Below are 24712 nucleotides of genomic sequence, written 5' to 3'. Positions count from 1 at the left end.
CCCCCCTCCTCTCTGCGGAGACTTCCTGGAAGGCTCTCAGCCTAACCTGATGGCTGGCCCCGCCCCCCGAGGCCGCTGGGCCCGTAGCCGCGGCCGGGCGGCGTGGGCGGGGCTTGGAGGGGCTGCGGGTTAGGTTGCGCCGCCCATGCTCAGCTGCCTTGTTCTCGAGGGGGGGGCAGCGCCGCGCAGGGTGAGGCCGAGCGGCAGCCGCAGGGGAGACCCCAGGTAAGGCCCCCGCCCCCCCCCCCCCCGCCCGGCCGGCCGGGGTATTATGGGATGGCGACGCGCTCGGCTGCGGGCCGCCCAGGCAGGAAGATCCCCCCCCCCCCCGGGAGGGATGGTCCAGCCCGCCCCCCATAGGGGATAATGGGGGGCGCGTCCACCGCGCGCGGGGGCTGGGTGCCCATGGCGCTGGGGGGCGGGGATGTGGGGGGAGGGGTCCTTGTCACCCTGCCCTTGGAGGGGGGGAAGGAGACGGGGGGGGGCTGCATCCCAGCGCCCCCCTTTTTACGGGGGGCGGGGAGCAGCCGCTGCCGTGGGGCTGGTGCACCCCCGCCGGGCCGGGCCGGGCTGGGGGGCGCAGCAGGGGGCGGCTGCCCCGTGGGGGGGGGTCTGAGGGGCGGGGGGTGCCGGCTGTCAGCAGAGGGGATGGGATGGGGGGAGATGGCAGGACTGGGGGGGTGATGTGGGGGGCCTGAGGCCCCCCCGCCGGGCTCTGAGCCCCCCCCGTCCCCCTGGCTTGTCTCTGTTTTGTTTGCCCCCTTCTGCCCGGCGAGAGTGGGGGCGTGCAGGCCCCATGGCGGGCAGGGGTGCGGCGGGGGGTGCGGGGGTGACAGGGGCGGTCGGGGCTCCGGGAGACGTCTGCCTCGCACGCGCCGGTCACGCACCTTCCCAGCGGCAGGGTCGGGGTTCGGGAGCGCTCCCAGCTTGGTGCGTGTGCAGGGGCGGCTCACCTGGGTGCACGGGCCCCCCCAGCCCGCTCCCCTAGAGAGGAGAAGCACTGGGGGGCCCTGGCAGAGCTCTGCAGGGCCCCTGCTGGGGTGGGCAGAGTGGCCTGGCGTAGGTCGCCCGGCTGCCTGGCCTCTGCCCCGAACGGGGTGGGAGCCGTGTGGGCCGGGACGCGGGCCGGGTTGGCACTGCGGGGGTGTCGGGGTGGGTGATGGGCAGTAGTGGGGTGCAGCAGTAGGGGGTGTGCGCGGCTCAGACCGAGTGATGGCCCGGGGGGTGATCTCCGGGACCGAGTGGGGGCTGGCACCTGGGGGCAGGAGCAGCTGTGCTGGGGCCCTGGGAGCTGCAGCGTGTGGCGTGGCGCTGAGGGGACGCAGGGCGCGTGCTCCTCTCCGTGGGTGACCCCCACGGCTCCCTAGGATGGGGATGGACCAGCCCTCCCGGAATTTCCTCCTTGATGTGACCCCGAGATTCTCCAGCCGCCACTGCCATCCCCCTTAGTCACTGCCTGGCCAAGCCAGATCACCGAGCACCCTGCAGATGCTGCTGTTTGCCCTGGGTTCTCTCCCCAGTGGGGCCTTGAGCGGACAACCCCTGAGCCCTGGAGTGGGGGTGCTCCCCCACCCCATTGTTGCTGTATCACGTTGCTGGTTCCCTGCTCCCGTCTGCTTTCCCTTCATTCATCTTGTGCAACCTGGATGCTGGGTCGTTGCCCAGCAACAACCCCAGCCTGTCCCCCAAGGCCGGGGTGCTGTGTTGGATGGGCCCCTAATTTTCCCCCCTCCTGTCCCGTCACACACTGCCCTGCTCGCCCCCAGGGTGCAGCGGGATGGCCCTGGATTTCTCCTTGCGAGGACCGTTCTGACCCCCAGCACCTGGCTCCAGGTGGGTGTGGGGTCCTGCTCCCCATCCTGTTTCCCAGGCCCCCCGGACTCTAGGCTCCTACGTGTGTGAGCTGTGGCTGGCCTGGGGTGGGGGTTCCCTGTTTATGCTGACGCTCCCAGGGAGCGAGGAACGCCTGGGCTGGGCTGGGCTGTGCTTGGGGGATGCGTGGGGTTAGCACTGCAGGCAGGTAGGCGTGCTGGCTGTGAGCTTGGTGCACAGTGTGTGGGTGCTGGCAGAGGGGCACAGTGGCGGGCGGGGGGGTCACAATGCAGCGGGGGGGGGGGTTTGGGAAGCGTACGGGCTCCTGCGCTCTTTGAGGAGGACTGGCAGTTGCCCTGTGGGTTCAGCTGGGACAGAGTGAGCATTGTGGTCTGTGCACTCTTCCGGGGGGCCGGTGGCCTTGGTGGGTCGCTTAGCCATGCTGGCAGATGGTGCTGAGGGGGGCTATGGTTCAGCAGGGGGTGGGAGTTGGCTGCTATGGCAGGTACAGGACTAAGGGTTCCCCTCCACCCCCCGGTCAGCCTGTTGGGTGTTGGTGGGGTTATTTTTGGCACTGGGGGTGGGGGGTTATCTCTAGGGCGCAGTGGGGAGATGGCAGCTGGAGCAGGTGGGGGGGAGAAGCTGCTGTATTTTGCCCAGCACTGCGGATACAGCTCTACGTGCTGGGGTGGGTGGATGGAGCCCCTGGTCTCTGTCCCAGACCCTGCCGTATCTTGCACCGCGTGAAGTGGGGTGTTAGATGCGGGGGGTTCCGGGCTCCTGGGGGGTTGGCACAAAGGTGTGGAGGTTGCCGGCCAGAGCGTGTGTATATGAGGTGCTTTTGGCACCGGCTCTGGGCGGTCACCTCAGTGACTTGGGGGTGCTGCAGCTCGAGAGGGGAAGCTGAGGGGGCAGGATTGGAGGGGTCTGCAGTGGGGGGAGTTGGGGGGGTTCTCCTGGCCGGGGGGATGCTGCGGGGGATTCTCAGGAGCATCTGGGGGGCTAGCTGCATGTGGGGGCTGCTGGGTGCCTGGGGTGTTGAGCCATGAAGGGGTATCTATGGAGGTGGGGACTGAGGTGGGTCTCTTGTGTAGGGCTGTGGGGTGTGGTCTCTGTGGGGCCAGGCTGGGGGTCCTGGGGAGCTGTGTGCAGGGGAGAAGCCGGTCTCTCTCCGTGGGTCTGGGCTGGGGGCAGTGGGTCTCTGTGGGGCCGGGCTGGGGGGATCCCGGGGAGCTTTGTGCGGGCGTCTGGGGCGGTCAGGGAGCTGTGTGGGATGGGGGGGTCCCAGGGAGCTGCAGGGGGGGCGATGTCCCTCCATCCTCCTGCGGGGCCGGCTGAGGCCTGGCCTGTCTGTGCTGGAAGGAGCCGGCCCGGCCCCGCCTCCTGCCCGGCCCGGGGGAGGGACTCGCCGCCGAGACGCTGGGCTGGAGCCGCGTCCGGGCTGGAGCCCGGTGTGGGATGGGGGGCGACTGGGGACAGGGGGGTGAGATGGGGAGCATTGGGGGGGTTAAGGGGATGGGGGGGCCCCTGGAGTGAGATGGGGTAGGGGAGCACCGGGGCTTGTGGGGTGCTGCGGGAAGGGGGCTGGGGTGGGGTGGATGGGGGAGCTGGGGTGATGGGGACGGGATGAGGGGTGTGGACAGTGGGGATGGAGGGAGAAGCGGGTCCAGGCTGCGGGAGGCTGGGAGAATGGAGGAGCATGGGGACCATTGAGTGGGGAGGGGGATGGAGCTAGGAGTGGGGGTTCTGGTGCAGTGTGGGGGCAGGGCTGTAACGCTGCGGGGGGCAGCAGCGTGTGGGGACGGGGGGAGCAGTGTGGTGTTTTCTCTGCCCTCTTGCCCCTTGGAAGCTGTGGGCGGGGGGGCCCTTCTCCGGCCCCATCTTTCCGTCGGGGGTGGGGGCAGCTCTGTGCAGCGCCCCTGAGGCGTATAGCGCCATGTGCATTTGAGCCCTTGCGGCTCTCGGGGGCTGGTTCCCGGCTGTCGTAGTGTTTTTGGCCGGGGCAGGACGTTGGCACGAGGGGTTTCTTGTGTCTGGGGGTAACAGCAGGGCAGGCGTGGGGCGCTGCTGCTGTGTGGCGTGAGGGCAGGGCAGGTTGCGGGTCTGGTTTGGGGCAGGACCTGTGGTCACTCCTGCTCCTGCTCTGTGGGAGTGGTGGCTGGACAGGCTTGGAAAGGGGAGTGTCTGGGACACTGGAGATGAGTCCCCTTTCTGTGTCTCAGCTGGAGACTCGGGGGGTGTGTACGTGGGACATGGGGGAAGCCCAGAGCTGGGACAGCAGGGGGCTGTGGGGCAGAGTTATGGGGCAGCGGCAGGGCTGGGAGGGACAGCAGGGGCTCTGTGGGGCAGGCGTGAGGGTGAACGTGTACGTGGTGAGTGTCTGGCCTGTCTCGTGGGGAGCCAGAGATGCTGGAGGTGCGTCCCGTCCAGATAACCCTCTCCCCTGTCTCCCCCCTGCAGCCGGACCCGGACTCTGTTCTCCCTTCTCCATGCGGCCTGGTCCCCCCGGACGTGACCCGCCAAGGCCCTGATCGCCACACTCGTTGGGGAGGGGACCCCCAAACCCCTCCCCACCGGGGCAGCCTCCTCCTCAGCAGCCTACCGCCATGGCTGACCCCATCATGGACCTGTTCGACGACCCCAGCCTGTTCGGCCTGGACTCCCTGACGGACGAAGGCTTCGCCCCGGCGCCGCCTGACCCCATCGAAGAGGCACTGGGGCTGTCAGGGGCGCTGGAGCCCTCCCAGCCGACACCCCCTACCGACCCAGAGCCTGCCCAGCCAGAGACGCTGCCGGGGCAGCCGCATGCCACACCCATCCCCCCCCAGCCCGACCCTTCGCAGCCGGGGCTCCCCCAGGGGCAGGAGGTGCTGAGTCAAGGGAACCCCTTTATGGGGGTGTCCAGTGCCAGCACTGCCGTGGTGTCTGCCTCCTCCGTCGGGGGGCAGCAGCTGCCGCAGGCCGCCGCCCCCCTGCCAGGCCCCAAGATTGTCATCCTGAAGGCACCGGCGGGTGGCTCAGTGACGGGGGCCCATGTGGCCCAGATCCAGGCCCAGCCCCAGCCGCTGGGGGCGGCCAACGGGGGCAAGGTGACGTTTGCCAAGGTGCTGACGGGCACCCCGCTGCGCCCCGGCGTCTCCATCGTCTCCAGCAATGCTGTGCTGGCCACCAAGGTGTCCCCCTCCGGCGCCGGCGGCCCCACCACTGTGCACCGGCTAGTCCAGCCCGGCCGGCCCATCAAGCAACTGGTGCTGCAGCCTGTGAAAAGCCTGGTGGGGGGCGCCGGGGCTGCGGGCGGAACGCCCCTCAAGCCTGCTGTCACCCTGACGTCCGCCCCAGCGCAGGTGAGGGGGATTGGCGGGGGGGCGGATGTGTCCCCCTTGGTAAGAGCACCTCGCCCTGGTGCTCCAGGCGGGGGGCAGGGGTACTGGAGGGGCTGGAGTCTCAACCCTTTTGCTCTCTCCCGCACAGGGTGAGTCGAAGCGCATCACCCTGGTGCTGCAGCAGCCGCAGGGCGGCCCACCCGGGCAGCGCCACGTGGTGCTGGGCAACCTGCCGGGGAAGATCGTGCTGCAGGGGAGCCAGCTGGCGGCGCTGAGCCAGGCCAAGGGGGTGCCGGGCCAGCCGGCCAAGGTGGTGACCATCCAGCTGCAGGTGCAGCAGCCCCCGGGGGGGCAGCCCGGAGGGCCTCAGAAGATCCAGCTGTTGCAGCAGCAGCCCCAGACAACGGGTGCTTCAGGGCAGCAGCCCCCCCTGGCCATCTCCTCCCTGCAGCAGGCCCAGGTGGTGGGCGGTCCGGGGCAGAGGCTGACGGTTCCCCTCAAGATGGTGCTGCAGCCGCAGGTGAGCTGGAGAGTGGGGCCTGCGTGGGGCAGTGCATGGGGAAGGCTATCCGTGGGGCGGGCTGTGACTTGCCCCAGGCCGGCTCGCTGGGGGAAAGGCTGGGTTAGGGGTCTGAGGGGTTAGGGTCAGGGGTGACGCGCTCTTCCCTGCCAAGGCTCGCTCATCCCAGGCCGGCTCACTGGGGGAAAGGCTGGGTTAGGGGTCTGAGGGGTTAGGGTCAGGGGTGACGCTCTCTTCCCTGCCCAGGCTGGCTTGTCCCAGGCCGGCTCGCTGGGGGGGGAGGCTGGGTTAGGGGTCTGAGGGGTTAGGGTCAGGGGTGACGTGCTCTTCCCTGCCCAGGCTGGCTCGTCCCAGGCCGGCTCGCCGGGGCTCTCCGTGGTGAAGGTGCTGAGCAGCAGCGAAGTGGCGGCGTTGTCCAGCTCTGGTGTGCGTGGCGGCTCGGAGGAGACCCGCAAGCTGGAGCACCAGAAGAAGCAGGAGAAGGCGAATCGCATCGTGGCCGAGGCCATCGCCCGGGCGCGGGCGCGGGGCGAGCAGAACATCCCCCGTGTGCTGAACGAGGACGAGCTGCCCAGCGTGCGGCCCGAGGAGGAAGGCGAGCGCAAGCGGCGCCGCAAGGGCGGGGGCGAGCGAGGGGGGCCCAAGGAGGAGAGGCCCCGCAAGGGCCGGGGCCAGGGGGGCTCCGGCAAGAGCAAGGGGCGCAGCAAGCCCAGGTGAGACCTCCCCTTACAGCCCCCCAGTCCCCACCCTCCCAGGTGGGAGACTGACCCCCCAGTCCCTCAGTCCAGAGCCCCCAGGGGAGACCCTCACCCCCCCATACATCCCCCCAGGGGAGACTTGACCCCCAGCCCAGAGGTGCGGTGCGCTCAGGGTTGTATGCTCGTGAGTTTCCCATCTTCCCTTTTTCCAGCCCAGCCCCGCCTTTCCCAGGCCCCTCCAGTCCTGTCTGCCCCATCTTGCCTTTGGAGGTGCCAGTGGTGGTCCCCGGGGGGTTGAATTGGGAGCTGCGGGGGGGTTGGGTCTAGATCTGGGGTGGGCTGGGAGCTGTGCTGGACACTCTGGCGAATGGTGGGCAGCGAGTGTGGGATTCCTGCGCTGCCGGGTGGAGTGGAACAGAGCCATGACCTCCTTACCCCTCCCCCCCCGTTCCTCCCCCAATGGGGTGTGAGGCCAGCCCCCCTCACTCTGCCTGTCTGTCTCCCCCCACCCCCAGCACCATCACCCCCGTGGTGGGGAAGAAACGGAAGCGAAACGCCTCCTCCGATAACTCTGACACGGAGGCGATGCCGGCCCCGTCCCCCCGCGAGGAGGAGGAGAGCAGCGTCCAGGTGAGGAGACTGGGAGGTGGGGGGAGGAGGTGTCATCCGCTGCCCGGACATTGGGGTTCCCTGCCTGGGGGGGGCAGTGTGATCTCTGCTGGGGGAGCGAGAGTGGGGCACTGTGTGTGTGTGTGGGAGGGCGTTCTGGCCCACTGCTCTCTAACCCATTATGTGGGGGTGATGGGGGCGCTGTCTGGGCCCTGTGTGCAGGGCCTGCTCTGGGGGTGTCTCTAACACGCCCCCCGCCCCCCAGAAGCGTCGCTCCAACCGGCAGGTGAAGCGGAAGAAGTACACCGAGGACCTGGACATAAAGATCACGGACGACGAGGAGGATGAGGAGCTCGACGTGACGGGGCCGGTGCGGGCCGAGCAGCTCCCCACGCCGCAGCCCCCTGCCCCTGAGCCGGAGGGGGAGACCCTGCCCTCCATGCAGTTCTTCGTGGTGAGTCCCCCCCCGGCTCATGGGGGAGGTGATAAGCTGCCTGGTTGCCAGGGGGCGGGTGTGGGTGCAGAGCCAGTGCTCTCTACGCCTCTCCTTGTGGTAAGCCTGAGGAGCTGGGTGGGTGGGGACTCTGGCCCATGCTGAGTCCCAGGGGACGGGGGCCCCGAGGGTGTTGGGAGCATGCAGTGTGGGGGGCAGGGTGTGGAAGGGGAAGGGCTCCTGCCGTGTGTCATTCCCACCTGCCCCCCACAGGAGAACCCCAGCGAGGAGGACGCTGCAATTGTGGACAAGGTGCTGTCCATGCGCGTGGTGAAGAAGGAGGTGAGCACAGACTGCGGGGACGGGTCTGACATCTCCAAGGCACGGGGTCCGGCAGGAAGGAGCAGGCCGGCTCAGGGGGTCGGGGACTGCGATGTGGGGCCTTTCTCCTCTGGGGGAGCTGGCTCCCGTCTGGCCACAGGGGAGGAGGGTGGTTCAGGGAACGGGGTTCAGGGTGTCAGCTCCCCTAACTCCGGCCCTCTCTCTCCAGCTCCCCTCTGGGCAGTTTACAGAAGCGGAGGAATTCTTCGTCAAATACAAGAACTAGTAGGTGTCTCCCGCCATGCCCATCCCCACCTGCAGCTCCCTGAGCCCAGCTCCTCGCCCCCCGCATGGTGTGGGGAGGCGGCAGCTGGGTCTCTCCAGCTCCGATTTCCCCTGCAAGGGCCTGAGGGGTGGCGGACGGGTCTGGAGCACCCAACACTACAGGCCCTGGGGGGCTGGGGCACTGGGGTGGCAGTGCCCAGCTGGGGAAGGCCCAGGGTGCAGGGGGGTGTGCAGCCTTTTAGAGCTGGCTGAAACATTTTTTCAACCAACAACGGTTTTCTGTGTCCAAAAAAAAAAAAAAAAATTCTGTCAAAATGGAAACGTTTTACAGCAACGTAACTTAGAGAAACTTTCCAGGAGAAAATTCTCATTGCAGAATGTCCATGAAGTACACGGTTTTCACTTGGGCTGTTTCTATTTTGTTCCGATTTCTGTTGGATTGGAATATTCTGCTTTATACCCTGTGCTGTTGTGCTTTGTCAGGGTCTGGGGCCTAGCTGGGATGTTTCTGTTTGGAAAAGTCAGTGCTAGTCGGGTCTGTTCTTTGCTGCGGTCCCTCATTTACAAAGAACAGACACATAGTCCTGTTCCCTGGAACGTGATCGAAACAAAATAGAAGGCAGCTGGTCCTGTATCCCAGGAGCACCATGTCTCAACTCCCTCCCAGAGCCACGTTCATCACTGGCTTCCTACTGCTCCCAGCTGACACTGCCTAAAAGGGCATTGAATTCCTCCTTCCACACAGTGTGACTGAAGGGTGGGTCGTGCACCCATCAGCTGTGCGGTCCCTGGCTGCCATCAGCACCCCCCAGGACAACATGTTGTTGTGTGTTTGTGTATAGGAATATAAAATGAAACTAATCCAAACCATCAATTCAAAAGGATCCCCTTTCACCCTATGGAAACAGTTGGTTTCCATGGTCATGAGACAACCCTTGTTTTGGGGGGTTTTGTTGCACAGGAGTTCCTGAAATTTCTGCTTTCTGTTCAGATCCAGAATGGAAAAAATCTCCAATGTCAGAATTTCTGTATGTGGAGTTAGAACTCCAGTTTCCAGCCAGGTCTGATATCACTCCTGGGCTGTCTGTCTGTCTGTCTAACCCCTCTGCCCTCCCTCCAGCTCGTATCTGCACTGCGAATGGGCCACCATCGCCCAGCTGGAGAAGGACAAGCGGATCCACCAGAAACTCAAGCGCTTCAAGACCAAGATGACCCAGATGAGGCACTTCTTCCATGAGGTACTAGAGGAAGTCGTGTGGGGACGACAGGGTCTGGGCAGCAGTAACTCTTCCTGGGGGTGCCCAGAGCCGTGAGACACCCTGCTGCCACCTGCTCTGAGTATGAGGAAGTCTGGTCTCTGCGGGCCAGGGCACTGTTCTCTCAGCCTCGCAGGCCTAGTTGTCACTGCAAGGTTGGCAGTTGGCACCCCTCTGTGCGTTTCCCTGGAGCGTCCAGCCCATGGACACTCGCGGGACCCACAGAAGCAGAACACCCCAGCTTCGCTGTTCCGCCCAGCTCACCGCTCCGCCGAACAAATGGCACTTAGCTACGTCTCTGGTGAGAACGAAGGTTTCTCTCTCAGAGCAGAGGATCCAGGGCAGCACGTACAAGTATTGTAAAGGAAGGGTTAAGAGAAAAGACAGCAGTCAGGTGCATTCTTGAGCCTAGACTGAATGCACTAGATGCTCAGGTCTCGCTGAGTCAGGCGGGCCCATGTTCTTTGCAGCGCTTTATGGCCAGGTTGGCTGCAACCCTCCTTTCATGTCCCTCGCACGCTCGCTGGTTGTCTCCCAGGTGAAGGCTCCAGGGTGGGTCGCTTTGCACTCCAAGGTGGCAGAATAATGCTTTGCCGTTCTGCAGACGTTGGCAGCCCATCTGTTATTCCTGGAGATGTTGTCATCTCTTACATAGCCTGTGTCTCGGTATGCAGAGAAGCGTGCATTGCAATGTGCCGGACAGGGAGACCCTGGAGATTTTTCACCTTCCCCTGCAGCATGGGGCATGGGTCACCTGCATGTTTAAACTGGTGTCCGTGGTGGATTCTCTAACGTGGAGTCTTTAAATCGTGATTCGAGGCTTCAGTAACTCAGCCCTAGGCTAAGGGCCTGTTACAGGAGTGGGTGGGTGAGGTTCTGTGGCCTGCGATGTGCAGGAGAGCAGACGAGATGGTCATGACGGTCTCTTCTGACCTTAGCGTCTGAGTCTGAGAAGTGTCTGGTATTTCCTGCCTGAAAGGAGCGTTTCCGAGGGGTGTCACCTCCTGGTGATCTGCCTTCCTTCCAACACCTTAAGAATATCATTTCCAGTCTAGACCCATCACTCCTGAAACATTGTCAGTGCGTGCGTTTCCCGATGAGTGAGGGCCGGTGGGCTGCTGGCTCTCGGGGGAGACCTCACATGCCACCCTTTGGTGAACTGTTCTGCACATAACGGACCCAGCGGGTCCCTGTACAGCCCTCTGTCCCTCCCACCCCCGTTCCCTCTTCCTGCTGGCACCAGGGGGTCCCTGAGGAGCACCAGCAGAGGGCTGTGAGGGTGGGTGCAGGGGGTCTGGCTAGGATGAGGGATGTGTGTGTGACTGGGGGCAGGGAGAGGGGAATTATTGACGTCTTCTCCCCAGGACGAGGAGCCCTTTAACCCCGACTATGTGGAGGTTGACCGGATCCTGGATGAGTCCCACAGTGTCGATAAGGACAACGGAGAGGTGACCAGGGTGGGGTGGGGGTCTTGGCTGCCTGGGGAAGGGGGAACTGGGGGCAGTGAGTTGTTGGGGGAGAAGAGGAGGCCAGGGGTGGTGAGCTCTGGGGGAGAAGGGGCCATAGCTGTGGGGCTGCAAACTGCACTGATGTATGGCCGAGGTGGGCTGTTGAGGCTTGGGGTGAAGCTGAGAGGAAGGGAACTCGCTGTGGGGAGGGGGGAGCTGGCACCCTCCCGGGCTGGGGTGACCCTCTCCATGGGGCGGGGCTGAGCTGTGGGAGCCCCTTGTGACGGTGGGTCTGTCCCCGTCCCCCCAGCCGGTCATCTACTATCTGGTGAAGTGGTGCTCGCTGCCCTACGAGGACAGCACCTGGGAGCTCAAGGAAGACGTGGATGAGGGGAAAGTCCGGGAGTTCAAACGCATCCAGGCCCGGCACCCGGAGCTCAAACGTGTGGTGAGTGACAGCCCCCAGCTCCGGCTCCGCCCCCCAGCCCCAGCCCTGTGCCCGGAGCTCACCGTCCAGCTCAGCTGAATGGTGCATGACAGCCCCTGCCCCCCAATCTCCCCAGCCCTCATCCCAAACCAGCTCAGCCACCCGACCTTCCCGGCTCAGCCCCTGCCCCCTCCTCCCCCCCATCCCAAAAGCAGCAGGTCGGGCACCTGTCCCTCACCATGCGTGGGAGCTCCAGCTCCTGGCTATGCCCCCTTCTCCCATCCCAGAGACACCCAGACCCAGCGCCCCAACCTCCGTACACAGTGAGTGAGCGCTGCCTTCCCAGCCTCCCGTCCCGACCCGACCCACAGCCTGCTGCTGTCCAGCCCTGGGCTCTCCTCCGTTTCCACCCTGCAGCCCCCTCGGCATTGCCGAGGAGGGGGGGGCTTCTTTCCTCCACGCTGACGGGGTCTCCTTGTGTCCCCCCAGGCCCGCCCCCAGGCCATCTCCTGGCAAAAGCTGGAGCTCTCCCACGAGTACAAGAACCGCAACCAGCTGCGCGAGTATCAGCTGGAAGGGGTCAACTGGCTGCTCTTCAACTGGTACAACAGGTGAGCTGGGGGGCAGCTGGGGCTGGGGCAGCTGAGGCTTGTCTTCGTTCTCTGTCTGCCATGCAGCAGGCAGAACTGCATCCTGGCAGCAAGGTGGGGCTGGTGGGGGGGTAGCTGGGGGAGGTGCTGACCCCATCTCCCCCCCCCACAGGCAGAACTGCATCCTGGCAGACGAGATGGGGCTGGGAAAGACCATCCAGTCGATAGCCTTCCTGCAGGAGGTCTACAACGTGGGCATCCGGGGCCCTTTCCTGGTCATTGCGCCCCTCTCCACCATCACCAACTGGGAGCGCGAGTTCAACACGTGGACCGAGATGAACAGCATCGTCTACCACGGCAGCCTGGCCTCCCGCCAGATGATCCAGCAGTACGAGATGTACTGCAAGGACTCCCGGGTACGGGGCCGCGCCCCCCTGTGGGGGCAGAGGAGTGGGCACCGACACGCACGTGCGTGTGCTGCGAGGACTCCTGGGTGGGGGGCAGGGTCCCAGCAGGGCAGGGTCTTGGTAGGACGCCCCCTTCCCCCCCCCCCCCCAAAGCATGTGATTGAGGGGGAAGAGCCCAGGCCTCTGGGTGCAGGGGGAGGGAACGTACGGGGTAGGGGCTCCAGGAGAGGTGTGCGGGCTGTCGCGGGCCTGAGGCAGTGGTGGGGAGTCCGGTGCCCCTGAGAGGTGGGTGTCCTGCCCTGGAACGTTGTGCGGAGGCTGTTCTTGGTATCCGGCTGTGCTAGTTCCCGTGCTCTGATGGTCCTTGCCCCCCCCTCCAGGGCCGGCTGATCCCCGGCGCCTACAAGTTCGACGCGCTGATCACCACCTTCGAGATGATCCTGTCGGACTGCCCCGAGCTGCGGGAGATCGAGTGGCGCTGTGTCATCATCGACGAGGCCCACCGGCTGAAGAACCGCAACTGCAAGCTGCTGGACAGCCTCAAGCACATGGACCTGGTGAGCACTGGGGGGGGGCTCTGGGCGGACGGCTGGTGACTGCGGAGCCCTGCAGCCCAGAAGGGGTTGTGGGGGGGCTCCCTCGGTGGGCTTCCTGGCCCGTGCTGGGATTTTGCGTTGCCTCCTGACGCGCTCTCCCCGTCCCGTCCCGTGCCAGGAGCACAAGGTGCTGCTGACGGGCACCCCCCTGCAGAACACGGTCGAGGAGCTGTTCAGCCTGCTGCACTTCCTGGAGCCCTCGCAGTTCCCCTCCGAGGCCGAGTTCCTCAAGGACTTCGGGGACCTCAAGACAGAGGAGCAGGTAAGGACGGGGTGGGCGTCCTACCCCCCCACCCCTCGCACCCAAACCGCGGCCCCTGCCGTCGCAGCCCTGGGCTTGCTCCTCCCACGCTGACCCCCCCTGGCCCTGCAGGTGCAGAAGCTGCAGGCCATCCTGAAGCCCATGATGCTGCGGCGGCTGAAGGAGGACGTGGAGAAGAACCTGGCGCCCAAGCAGGAGACCATCATCGAGGTGGAGCTGACCAACGTGCAGAAGAAATACTACCGGGCCATCCTGGAGAAGAACTTCTCCTTCCTGTCCAAGGGGGCGGGCCACACCAACATGCCCAACCTGCTCAACACCATGATGGAGCTGCGCAAGTGCTGCAACCACCCCTACCTCATCAATGGTGAGGAGCCGGGCGGGGGGCCGGGCGCAGGCTGCCCCCTCCCTCCGTGCCGGCCCTGGCGCCGCAGTGTGGGGCCCGGGGCGCTTCCCCCACGCAGTCGGTGCTGATCCTGACACCAGGGAGGAACCGGGGCGTCTCAGCGGCACGGGAGGCCGCCCCACCCGGCCCCAGGGTAACCCCATCTTGCGCTCCTTCCCCATCAGGTGCGGAGGAGAAGATCCTGGCCGAGTTCCGGGACTCCTGCCCGCACTACGTGCCCCACGACCTCCACCTCCAGGCCATGGTGCGCTCCGCCGGCAAGCTCGTGCTCATCGACAAGCTGTTGCCCAAACTCAAGGCCGGCGGCCACAAAGTGCTGATCTTCTCGCAGATGGTGCGCTGCCTCGACATCCTGGAGGACTACCTCATCCAGAGGAGGTGAGGGGGCAGGGCTGTTGGTCTGGGACCTATGTAAACACAGACAGCTGGAGGGGAAAGGGCGGGGGGGCGTGTGTGTGGCGGTGGGTGGGATCCATGGGGATGTGACCTTAGCTTCTGCTGTAGCTGGCCCTGGGGTTCTGTTGTAGGGCCTACATCAACACAGGCTGTGGCAGGTTGGAAGGGGTGTCATGGGACCTATGGTAATGAAGTTGGGGGTGCACTGGGTGATCCTCGCCCCCCACTCTGTAGCTGGGCACAGGGTTTTATTACAGTAAATACAGTGCTGGCCTCTCCTTGGCAGGTACTTGTACGAGCGGATTGACGGACGGGTGCGGGGGAACCTGCGGCAAGCTGCCATTGACCGCTTCAGCAAGCCCGACTCGGACCGCTTTGTCTTCCTGCTGTGCACCCGGGCGGGGGGCCTTGGCATCAACCTCACGGCAGCCGACACCTGCATCATCTTCGACTCGGACTGGAACCCGCAGAACGACCTGCAGGTACCGGGGACGCCCCCACGGGACCCCAAACCCCCCACACGCGCCCTCCCAGCCCCTGACACCCACATCATCTTCTCTGGCTGCAGAGCAGCCTCTGAGCCCCCCAACCTCCCTTCCCCCCGAGCAGGCCCCCCCCATGGGGCAGGGAAAGGATACACTTTACCATAGACCCTGGGAGGGCCAGACCAGGCTGCAGCCCCCATGACCATGAGGAGAAAATGTTCGTGTCTCATGAGAGTGTACGTACGGGATGAGGTGTTGTGGAATGTGTGTGGGAGGGGGCCCATGTTACAAGTTTCTACTGGGCCCGAAAAGGTTGTGTGGGCCCTGCCCCCGAGTGCTGTCTTGGCCCCATGAGCCCCCCATCTTTGAGCATTCTTCGGGGGTCCTCCAACCCCCGACCGCTGTCCCCCGTGCCCCTGAGCGCACACTGGGTCCCGTGCCCCTGAGCGCACACTGGGTCCCGTGCCCCGGAGCCCAGCTCCTCCCCCCGGCTGCCTGGACGCTCCTCTCTCCCCAGGCTCAGGCGCGCTGTCACCGCATCGGGCAGAGCAAGGCGGTGAAGGTCTATCGCCTCATCACCCGCAACTCCTACGAGCGCGAGATGTTCGACAAGGCCAGCCTCAAGCTGGGGCTGGACAAGGCCGTGCTGCAGTCCATGAGCGGGCGTGAGGGCAACATCGCCGGGGTGAGAGCGGGGGGAAGTGAATGGGACCTGTTCCTACGGGGCAAGGCCCCCATCTGGCCTCAGGGCAGGGGACTAGTTGGCTCCGGAAAGTGGCAAACAGGACCTGCTGGGGCCTTTCCCTTCAAGGGGGCGGTGGCTGCGATGTGGGGTGGGGTGCTGAGACGGAGTTGTGGCAGGGAAGAGGTTCCCACGGCGGGGCTGGGGCTGGGACGTTGGGGACGTTGGGGATATCCGTATGAATGGGTCCCTCCCCCCAGATCCAGCAGTTCTCCAAGAAGGAGATCGAGGACCTGCTGCGCAAGGGGGCCTACGCCGCCATCATGGAGGAGGATGACGAGGGCTCCAAGTTCTGTGAGGAGGACATTGACCAGATCCTGCTGCGCCGCACCACCACCATCACCATCGAGAGCGAGGGCAAGGGCTCCACCTTTGCCAAGGTGCGGCTCACCCGCGTCCCGGCGGGGCACAGACGGGGACGCTCGCGGCCAGCGTGTGGGTGGGGAATGGAGTGGGGAGGGAGGAGAGGGATAGACGGACACGTGGCGGATTGTAGCTGGGAGCTCTAGGACGAGCCCACCCCCCTGCCACTAACCCCCGGCTGCCTCCGCCAGGCGAGCTTCGTGGCCTCGGAGAACCGCACAGACATCGCCCTGGATGACCCCAACTTCTGGCAGAAATGGGCCAAGAAAGCAGACCTGGACTTGGACCTGCTCAACAGCAAGGTTGGGGTCCGGGGCAATGAAGGGATGGGGCGTGGGTGCTTCAGCGGGGGGTCAGAGCGGGGGTCCGAAGTCACCCTGGAGAGGAGTGGAGGGGTCTGGGGCTGAGCCTAGGGGGGCAGGTTATCCCAGGCCGGGGATGGGGTATCCCAGAGCTGCTCTCCTGGCTCCGGGGCTGTCAGGGAAGGGGACCGGGCACTCTCCTGAGGTGCCACGGGCCCCCGCCAGGCGTAACCGCCCCTCCCCTCCCCTCCCCAGAATAACCTGGTGATCGACACGCCGCGGGTGCGGAAGCAGACCCGACACTTCAGCACCCTGAAGGACGACGACCTGGTGGAGTTCTCGGACCTGGAGAGTGAGGACGAGGAGCGGCCGCGCTCCCGGCGCCACGACCGCCACCACCCCCTGCACCACTCCTACGGGCGCACCGACTGCTTCCGCGTGGAGAAGCACCTGCTGGTCTACGGGTGAGGGGGGCCATGGGGCAGCTGCGGGGAGACTTCTCGGGGGTTCCCCAGGGCTGGGAGTGCTGGTGGGAGGTCTTAGTGTGGCAGGGTTTCTCGTGGCTGGGGGTGCGTTGGGGGGGATGGTGGCAGGGCTGGTGCTGACCCATGGGGCTCCCCACAGCTGGGGCCGCTGGCGAGAGATCCTGTCCCACGGGCGATTCAAGCGGCGCCTGTCGGAGCGGGACGTGGAGACCATCTGCCGCGCCATCCTGGTCTATTGCCTGCTGCATTACCGGGGCGACGAGAACATCAAGGGCTTCATCTGGGACCTGATCAGCCCGGCCGAGAACGGCAAAGCCAAGGAGCTGCAGAACCACTCGGGTGAGGGACCCCGGCCCCCGCAGCCCCCTCCCTGCTCGCCCATCGCAGACGGGCCAGGGGGAGGGGCTGCGGAACCCCTTGGGCGAGAGACCCCTCAAAGGCCATCCGCCGGCCTGACCTCTGGCCCCCTCTGCCCGCCAGGCTTGTCCATCCCGGTGCCGCGGGGGCGCAAGGGCAAGAAGGTGAAGTCCCAGAGCACGTTCGACGTCCACAAAGCTGAGTGGATCCGCAAGTACAACCCGGACACGCTCTTCCAGGATGAGAGCTACAAGAAGCACCTCAAGCACCAGTGCAACAAGTAAGGGACCCAGGCGCCCGGGCTGCCCCCGACCCGCGCGCGCTCGGCCCCCGCAACACGGGACCCAGGCGCCCGGGCTGCCCCCGACCCGCACGCGCTCGGCCCCCGCAACACGGGACCCAGGCGCCCGGGCTGCCCCCCGACCCGCACGCGCTCGGCCCCCGCAACACGGGACCCGGGCTGCTCCCGACCCGCGCGCGCTCGGCCCCCGCAACACGGGACCCAGGCGCCCGGGCTGCTCCCGACCCGCACGCGCTCGGCCCCCACAACACGGGACCCGGGCTGCTCCCGACCCGCACGCGCTCGGCCCCCACAACACGGGACCCGGGCTGCCCCCGACCCGCACGCGCGGCCCCCGCAACACGGGACCCGGGCTCGGCGCGCCCGGCCCCCGCAACACGGGACCCAGGCGCCCGGGCTGCCCCCGACCCGCGCGCGCTCGGCCCCCGCAACACGGGACCCGGGCTGCTCCCGACCCGCACGCGCTCGGCCCCCACAACACGGGACCCGGGCTGCTCCCGAGCCCCACGCGCTCGTCCCCCACAACACGGGACCCGGGCTGCTCCCGACCCGCACGCGCTCGGCCCCCACAACACGGGACCCGGGCTGCTCCCGACCCGCACGCGCTCGGCCCCCGCAACACGGGACCCAGGCGCCCCCGACCCGCGCGCGCTCGGCCCCCGCAACACGGGACCCAGGCGCCCGCGCCCCCGACCCGCGCGCGTTCGGCCCCCGCAACACGGGACCCAGGCGCCCGGGCTGCCCTCCACGTTTGCTGCCAGCCCAGGGCAGAGGCTCAGCTGCGGGACCCAGGGCTCTTGTCTCTCTCTGACGCTGTGACGTGTCCCCGCCCAGGGTGCTGCTGCGGGTGCGGATGCTGTACTACCTGCGCCAGGAGGTGATCGGGGACCAGGCCAGCAAGGTGCTGGCTGGCGCCAGCGCCAGGTAAGGGACCTTCCTTCCCTTCCCCTCGGTCTGTCCGTCCCCTCGGCGCCTGGCCCGTGTCTCACCCCTCTCTCTGCCCGCCTCTCCCCGCAGCGAGCTGGACATCTGGTTCCCGCTGGTGGAGCAGCTGGAGGTGCCGACCGGCTGGTGGAACGCCGAGGCCGACAAGTCCCTGCTCATTGGGGTCTTCAAGCACGGTGCGTGTGGGGGGGCTCCGCTGCCCCTCGGTTGGAGGGGAGGTGATTGAGTGGGGAGGGTGGGGGGCTCTGAGCTGCTCCGGGGGAGGGGATTCTGCCTGCGGGGGTGGCTGGGGCTGAGAAGGCTACAGAGAGGGCAGCGGGGTGCTGACTCCCGACCCGTCCCGTCCCCCTCTGCCTAGGCTATGAGAAGTACAACACCATGCGAGCTGACCCTGCCCTCTGCTTCCTGGAGAAGGCGGGGCGCCCTGACGACAAGGCCATTGCTGCCGAGCACCGCCTGGATGTCGGGGAGGGGTGAGTGACTGGGCGGGGCCTGGGTCTGGGGGCAGGGTAACTGATGGCCTGGGGGCGGGGCCTGGGCCTGGGGGCGGGGTAACTGATGGCCTGGGGGCGGGGCCCCTGGGAACTCCTGTCCAGAGGGGCCTGCCGGTGATGATTTGCCATGCTAATCCCGACCCCCCCAGCAGCAGCAGCAGCAGCAGCAGCAGCGCTTGGCTCTGCCCTGGGGGGGGGATGAGTTAAACTTGCTTCTCCGGAAGTCCTGAGGCATGGCTCCCCAGGGGCTGTGGAGCGGGGGTCAGCCGGGGGCAGTTCCTGGGGGTCGCTAACCCCTCCCCCTCCCCCCCGTGCCTCAGGGTGGATTTCGACAAAGACTGCGAGGACCCTGAATACAAACCGCTGTCTGGGCCGGCCAAGGAGCAGGAGGACGAGGTGAGAGCTGCTCCTGCCCCCCGGGCCCCCCCTGCCCCGCTCTCCCCACAGCACTTCACCTGGGCTCCCTCGCCACAGCTCCACGCTGGGTTCTCGGCCCCGATGGCTCCTGGGGGCGTCTGTTTCGGGCGGTGGGTGGAAATGGCCGGGGGTGCAATGCTGCCGGTCCTCAGTGTCTGTCTCTCCTTCCCCACCCCTAGGGCGACCCCCTGATGCTGCTGGAGGAGGAGATCTCGGTGGTGGATGGGGATGAAGGTACCGGGGGGTGGGAGAGGGTGGCAGGAGCGGGGCGGCAGGCTCCGAAGAAAGGGTTAAAGCAGGCGCTCTCTCCTAGCGTGCAGGCTGCGGGGGTGAGGAGGAGTCGGGCAGTTGGGGGGGCAGGGTTGGCATGCGCTGGGGGTCTCTGACCCCTGTTGCCTCCCCGCAGGCCAGCCGGCTCAGCCCGGACACCTGTTCTGGCCGCCGGGCTCTGCGCTCACGGCCCGCCTGCGGCGCCTCATCACGGCGTACCAGCGCAGCTACAAGCGGGAGCAGCTGAAGATGGAGGCGGCCGAGCGGGGGGACCGGCGGCGCCAGCGCTGCGAGGCGGCGTGCAAGCTCAAGGAGATGGTGCGCCGGGAGAAGCAGCAACGGTGAGGCTGGGGTGATGTGCAGCCGAGGGGGTAGCAGGAACCCCTGGGGCAGCAGGGCAGAGAGGCCTCTGGGATCCAGGGCTGGGAGGGACTAGGGGGAGAGAAGTGCCTCTCCCCAGGGGCTGGCCGAGGCCCATGTGCCCTTGAGTCTCTTCTGTTTGTCCCCCCTGCCCCCAGGTGGACGCGTCGGGAGCAGTCGGATTTCTACCGCGTGGTGTCCGGCTTCGGAGTGGAGTACGACCCGGACACGCTGCGCTTCCACTGGGGCCGCTTCCGCGCGCTGGCCCGGCTAGGCCGCAAGACGGACGAAAGCCTCACCAAGTATTTCCATGGTTTCGTGGCCATGTGCCGGCAGGTGTGCCGGCTGCCCCCGGCCGCCAGCGACGGTGAGTGTCTGTCTGTCTGTCTGTGCCAGCGATGGTGTCTGTCTGTGTCTGTGCCGGCTGCCCCCGGCCGCCAGCGACGGTGAGTCTGTCTGTCTGTCTGTGCCAGCGACAGTGTCTGCCTGTGCCGTCTGCCCCAGCTGCTAGTGATGCTGTCTGTCTGTCTCTGTCCTGGCTGACCCTGGCATGGGGGAGGGTGAATATCTGTCTGTCTGTCTCTGCCAGCAGCCCCAAGTGTGCACATGTGTGTCAGCTCCCAGTGACTGTGTGGATAGAGGGATGTTGGGGGGCAGGGCTCCCACAGTCTCCGACCCCCCCCCTCCTCACAGAGTTCCCGGACCCCCTGCTGTTCATCAAGCCCATCTCGAAGGGGCAGGGCGTTGCGGGGGGGCTGGCTCCTTCTGACCCTCCTTTCCCCCCATCTCTCCCCCACAGAATCCCCAGACCCCACGCTGTTCATTGAGCCCATCTCGGAGGAGCGGGCCTCCCGGACGCTGTACCGCGTGGACCTGCTGCGCCGGCTGCGGGAGCAGGTCCTGTGCCACCCGCTGCTGCAGGAGCGCCTGGCGCTGTGCCAGCCCCCGGGCCCCGAGCTGCCCAGCTGGTGGGAGTGTGGGCGACACGATGGGGAGCTGCTGCGGGGGGCGGCGCGCCATGGGCTGAGCCAGACCGATACCACCATCATGCAGGACCCCGACTTTTCCTTCCTGGCCGCCCGCCTCAGCTACCTGCACAGCCGGGCAGGGACGCCCCAGCCCCCTGCGGGCGGTGCTGGAGCCTCTGTGGGCTCCCCGCTGCCCCCTGCGTCCGAGCTGCCAGCCCCATTGCTGCCTGTGGTTCTCCCCAAGCCGGACTCGGCCGACGACTCGGACTCGGAGCTTGACCTGGGAAAGCTGTCGCCATCCACGTCCGGGTCGTCCTCGTCCTGCTCCGAGGACAGTGACGACGAGAGGGGTGAGTGTGGGGACCCCCCCGTACTTGTCCCCCCTCTGGGTCACCCATACCCTCACTGAGCCAGGGACCCCCCCTCGTCCTCCTGCACTGAGGACAGTGGCAAGAGGGATGAGCGTGGGCCCCCCGTGCCCTTCCCTGTGCCCCGGCAGAGCTAGGGATCTCCCTGAGCCAGCTCTGACCGCAAAGACGAGGGTGAGTGAAGTGACCCCCGTCAGCCCAGCCCGATCTAGTGACAGCGAGAGAAGTGGGGGGCCCTCTTGGACCCCCTCCCGAAGCCCCCATTGAGCCAGGGCTCTCCCCGCTGGAGCGCAGGCGGGAAGGTGTCTGTCTCACTGCCCCCGTTCTCTCCCCACCCCCAGGCGTGGCGCCCTGCGGGGGGAAGCTGTCGGAGGAGGAGGAGGAGGAGTCGCTGCTTTCCCTGCCCACCTCCCAGGAGGGTGATTCTCCCCAGCCCTCTGCCCCTGAGCTGCTGCTGCAGGAGCGGCAGCGTGCCCACGAGTGGCCCAAGGTACTGCTCCCCGGGGGGGGGGGTGACAAGCCCAGCCCCGATGGCCTGGGGGGCTGGGAGGGAGGTGGGTTCTGGGGGAGGGGAGGTTGCCATGCTGACACTGCCACCCCTGTCTCCCCTACGGTGGGGGAATTACAGGGCAGGTTTTGGTGGGGCGGTTGCTGTGGTTCTGTGGGGCAGTGGGGCGGTTGCCATGGTTGCGTGGCAGGCTTTGAGGGGTGGTTGCCATGGTGACGCTGACACCCCATCTCTCCCAGGACCGCGTGCTCATTAACCGCATCGACCTGGTATGCCAGGCTGTGCTCTCGGGGAAGTGGCCCTCGGGTCAGCGCAGCCAGGAACCCTGCGGGGGGCAGGGGGACACTGCCCCCCGGCTGCCGGGTGACTATGCCAGCTCGCCCACCCCCCACGCCTGCCCCCAGGAGGAGGCGCCGGCCCTGTACACCCGGCTCCGGCACAGCCCCGAGGAGAAGGAGTTCACAGTGCAGATCAAAGACGTAAGTGGGGGGCGAGGACCGGGGGTGGAATGCTCTGGACTGGCCACGCTGCGGCCAGAGCCAGGCAGGTCAGCACACGGGGAGGGTATGGGAGGTGTGGGGGGACGGTTATGGGGGGCTCTGTCTGTCTGTCCAGAAGTGGGTGCCCGTGATGACCTGCCATGCTAATACCGACACCCCCAGCAGTGCCAGTGGCTCTGCCTTGGGGAGGAATGAGTTAAACTCACTTCTCATGGAGACCTGAGGTGCCTGCTTTCCTGTGGGTCTGGGGCACTGGCCCCCATTTCCCCACCCCGCCTTCATGGTCATGCTGCTCCTGCGTCTCCCGCAGGAGGAGGGGATCAAGCTGACGTTCCAGAAGCACAAGCTGATCCCGAACGGCACAGTGCATGAGCGGCACCTGCACCAGCACCCGCTGGGCCACAAGAAGAGCAGCAAGAAGCTGGTGGAGGTGAGGACAGGGGAGTGCGTCAGAAGTGGGAGGGGGTGGTTCTGGGTCCGGCGCCGGCTGCAGGGCCTGGGCGGGCTGGGGACCTCTGTGGGAGCTGCAGTGCTGGGGGTTGGGGGAGATGGGATGCCTGTGGGGCGTCTCTGTCTTGGCTGGGGGGGCTCTGTGGCCTCGCTCTCTGCTGATGGGGAGGGGATCTCTCTCCCAGCTGGAGCTGCAGTGTCTGGAGGGGCTGCGGGGCCCCGACATTGACCTGGAGGCGCGGATCCCGGTGGTGCACAAGACCAATGGGACGTTGCTGGTGGGGGAGGCAGCCCCCCGCAGAGTTGAACTGGAGGCCTGGCTGCAGGCACACCCCGAGTTCGCCATTGACCCCCGCTTCCTGGCTGTGAGTCTTGCCCTGTCCCTCCCTTCTGCCATGGGCATGCCTGGGAGCCCGGAGCCCTCTCTGCCCCCTTGCTCATCAGTGTCAGCCTGGAGATGGTAGAGCAACAGGCTTGGGAGACCGGCCTCCCCCGGCTATTCCATCTGATCCTCCAGAAGACCCACTCCCAGGGACCCAGCTGCCCCCTGAACACTGCCCAGGGGCATCCAGGGCCCCCAGACCCCAGTGAAATGAGTGGGGAGGGGCTCTGATGGTCCCCAAATAGCAGGAGGCTCTGAAAGTTGCTGCATTCTTTGGGTCACGCACCCCTATCCCATACTGGGTCAAGCGCTTGCTCCCCCAGGCCCCAGCACCATGGGGCTGCTGTCAGATAGAGGCCCCCCTGCAGGGAGGTGGGGCCCTGGAGCAGCAGAGCCGGAGCCAAATAACCAGGTCATTGTCCTTGTCTTTGCCTAATCCCTCTGTCATTCCCCGTTCCTCCCACCCCCCAGTACATGGAAGAGCGGCGCAAGCAGCACAAGTGGCACCGGTGTAAAAAGACAGGCACCATGGAGCTGAGCTGCCTGCGGGGACTGGGGGCCAGCGGCTCCCACAACGGCAAGAAGGTGAGAGAGGCCAGAGAGGCCGGTGGTAATGGCTCCCTACCCCCCCTTCCATCTCCCATGGGGCTCGCCTGGCCCCTCCCAGTGACCTGTCCTCCACCTCCTCCCCTATAACCTGTTCCAGCCTCTGCCCCGGGGAGGGCCCAGAGGCTGGGCTATTGTCTGCACAGCCCCTTCTTGGGTTTCATGCAGTCCCTCCCACTCATAGTGCCTGGCTTCTTGGGGGAGGGCTGTGACACTGAGGGGATCTCTCTCCCTCTCACGGCTGGGCTGGGGGTCGGTGCCCCCCTAGTAGGGGCAGGCGGCCCCTCGGCTACTGGGCTGGGGTCACTGTCTCTGCTGGTGGCAGGCTGGCCCCATAGCAGTACTGGACCAGCGTGTGCAGCACTAATTCCTCCGTCCCTTCCCTCTCCTCTCTCTCTCTCTCTCTCTCTAGGGCTACGTGTCTGACCCTATGATGAGCCGGCTGCTGCCAGCTCCATTGGAGGCCGAGGGGGGCCTGAAACAGTCGCGGGCTCACCGGGCTGGTGTGGAGCTGTCCAAGATGGTATCCCTGATGAGTGGGGCTGGACGGAGCCAGCTGGGGGCTGTGGGGCCCCTGTCCCTACACAGCCCCTTCCAGCCTGGACCAGCCCCTGGCTCCTCCCTGCCCTACATGCCCTTCCCTACAGCCTCCTCCTCTGGCTCCCTGCTGCACCCGGGGTTGGGCCGTGGCAGCTACCCCACGGGGCCGCCCCTGCACCTCGGCTCCCTGGGGCACCCACAGCCTGACGAGGAGGAGGATGATGAGGAGGAGGAGGAGGAGGAGGATGAGATGGATGACTTGTCTCAGGGCTATGCCAGTTCAGAACGGGACTTCTCCCTGCTCGATGACCCCATGATGCCGGCCAACTCAGACTCCAGTGATGGTGCTAATGAAGGGGGCGACTGAGCTGAACAGACAGAAGGGGGTACTGGAACTCACTGACTGTGTGTGGGGTGGCTGGAGGGGGTCAGGCCTGGGCCCTCAGCATCCATCAATCCCCTTCCCCTGCTGGGGGTCAGGGCCCAGAGCGGGGGCGCTCTGCCCCTTCCTGGGCTGATGGGACGGGGGCACAGCCCCTGTCCTGGCGCAGAGGAGCCTCGCTGGGCTTGGCCAGTAACACTGCACCCCAGCATCAGGCCCCAGCTGCGGTCGCCTCTCCCCCGGCAGAATTGTCTGCGCGGGTGCAGCCCCTGCTCCTTCCTGGGCCTTGGGGGGTGGCAGCCCCTGGCGGCAGCCCGTGGTGCAGGGCCCAATGCTGTATTGTACGGGGGGAGGGGGGCTATATTTATATAAATATGTAATATGTCTTGTGTAATATGGCAGGGGCGGGGCGGGGCTGGCGTGGTGGGGCCGGGACCCTGGGGGGCTGCCAGGGGCTGGAGCGGGTGGGGGGGGGCGGGGGTAGCATTTCCTGTAGTCGGACTTTTTTTTTTCTAATAAAAGAAACAAAATGTGCAAAAAAACCCACCCCCGCCCGTGCCCCTGGTGTGTGTCCTGCAGCCGGGCCCCGCCGTGTGTCCCACGGCCGCGCCGGGCCAGCCGGGCCCCCGGTGTGTGTCCTGCAGCCGGGCCCCGCCGTGTGTCCCGCGGCCGCGCCGGGCCAGCCGTGCCCCTGGTGT

General features: G+C 66.5%; 1 protein-coding gene and 2 non-coding genes across 4 annotated transcripts; all 3 read left to right on the top strand.

The window, feature by feature from the left end:
• The first annotated feature begins 85 nt into the window (after positions 1-85).
• Positions 86-24331, top strand: CHD8 (chromodomain helicase DNA binding protein 8). 2 transcript variants are annotated; one of them, XM_067558407.1, is made up of 38 exons: positions 86-225; positions 4273-5156; positions 5284-5655; positions 5995-6368; positions 6869-6983; positions 7228-7416; positions 7669-7737; positions 7946-8001; positions 9122-9239; positions 10622-10705; positions 11016-11153; positions 11622-11743; positions 11895-12138; positions 12510-12686; positions 12844-12987; positions 13099-13354; positions 13558-13771; positions 14076-14271; positions 14792-14959; positions 15217-15396; positions 15571-15681; positions 15937-16145; positions 16306-16505; positions 16647-16803; positions 17659-17748; positions 17842-17945; positions 18128-18242; positions 18584-18659; positions 18860-18914; positions 19087-19291; positions 19469-19677; positions 20110-20628; positions 20988-21136; positions 21394-21633; positions 21965-22084; positions 22290-22469; positions 22958-23071; positions 23505-24331. In XM_067558407.1, the coding sequence occupies exons 2-38, from the start codon at positions 4419-4421 to the stop codon at positions 23997-23999; spliced, it is 7302 nt and encodes a 2433-aa protein (XP_067414508.1). In that variant the 5' UTR covers positions 86-225; positions 4273-4418; the 3' UTR covers positions 24000-24331. The 2 variants fall into 2 exon arrangements, with proteins under 2 accessions (XP_067414508.1, XP_067414509.1); XM_067558408.1 differs by lacking the exon at positions 86-225 and adding an exon at positions 1773-1833.
• On the top strand, positions 18373-18498 carry LOC137159941 (small nucleolar RNA U6-53/MBII-28). Its single transcript, XR_010921761.1, has one exon. It is a non-coding gene; the product is annotated as a small nucleolar RNA U6-53/MBII-28 (small nucleolar RNA).
• LOC137159940 (small nucleolar RNA U6-53/MBII-28) lies at positions 21777-21882 on the top strand. Its single transcript, XR_010921760.1, has one exon. It is a non-coding gene; the product is annotated as a small nucleolar RNA U6-53/MBII-28 (small nucleolar RNA).
• Positions 24332-24712: the final 381 nt, after the last annotated feature.

The sequence above is a fragment of the Emydura macquarii genome, unplaced genomic scaffold (genome assembly GCF_026122565.2).
Source record: "Emydura macquarii macquarii isolate MOO-44397 ecotype Brisbane River unplaced genomic scaffold, CSIRO-AGI_Emac_v2 contig_2013, whole genome shotgun sequence".
Taxonomy (NCBI): Eukaryota; Metazoa; Chordata; order Testudines; family Chelidae; genus Emydura; species Emydura macquarii.
Note: the sequence above shows the minus strand (reverse complement) of the source record. Positions and strands in the feature narration are given on the sequence as shown.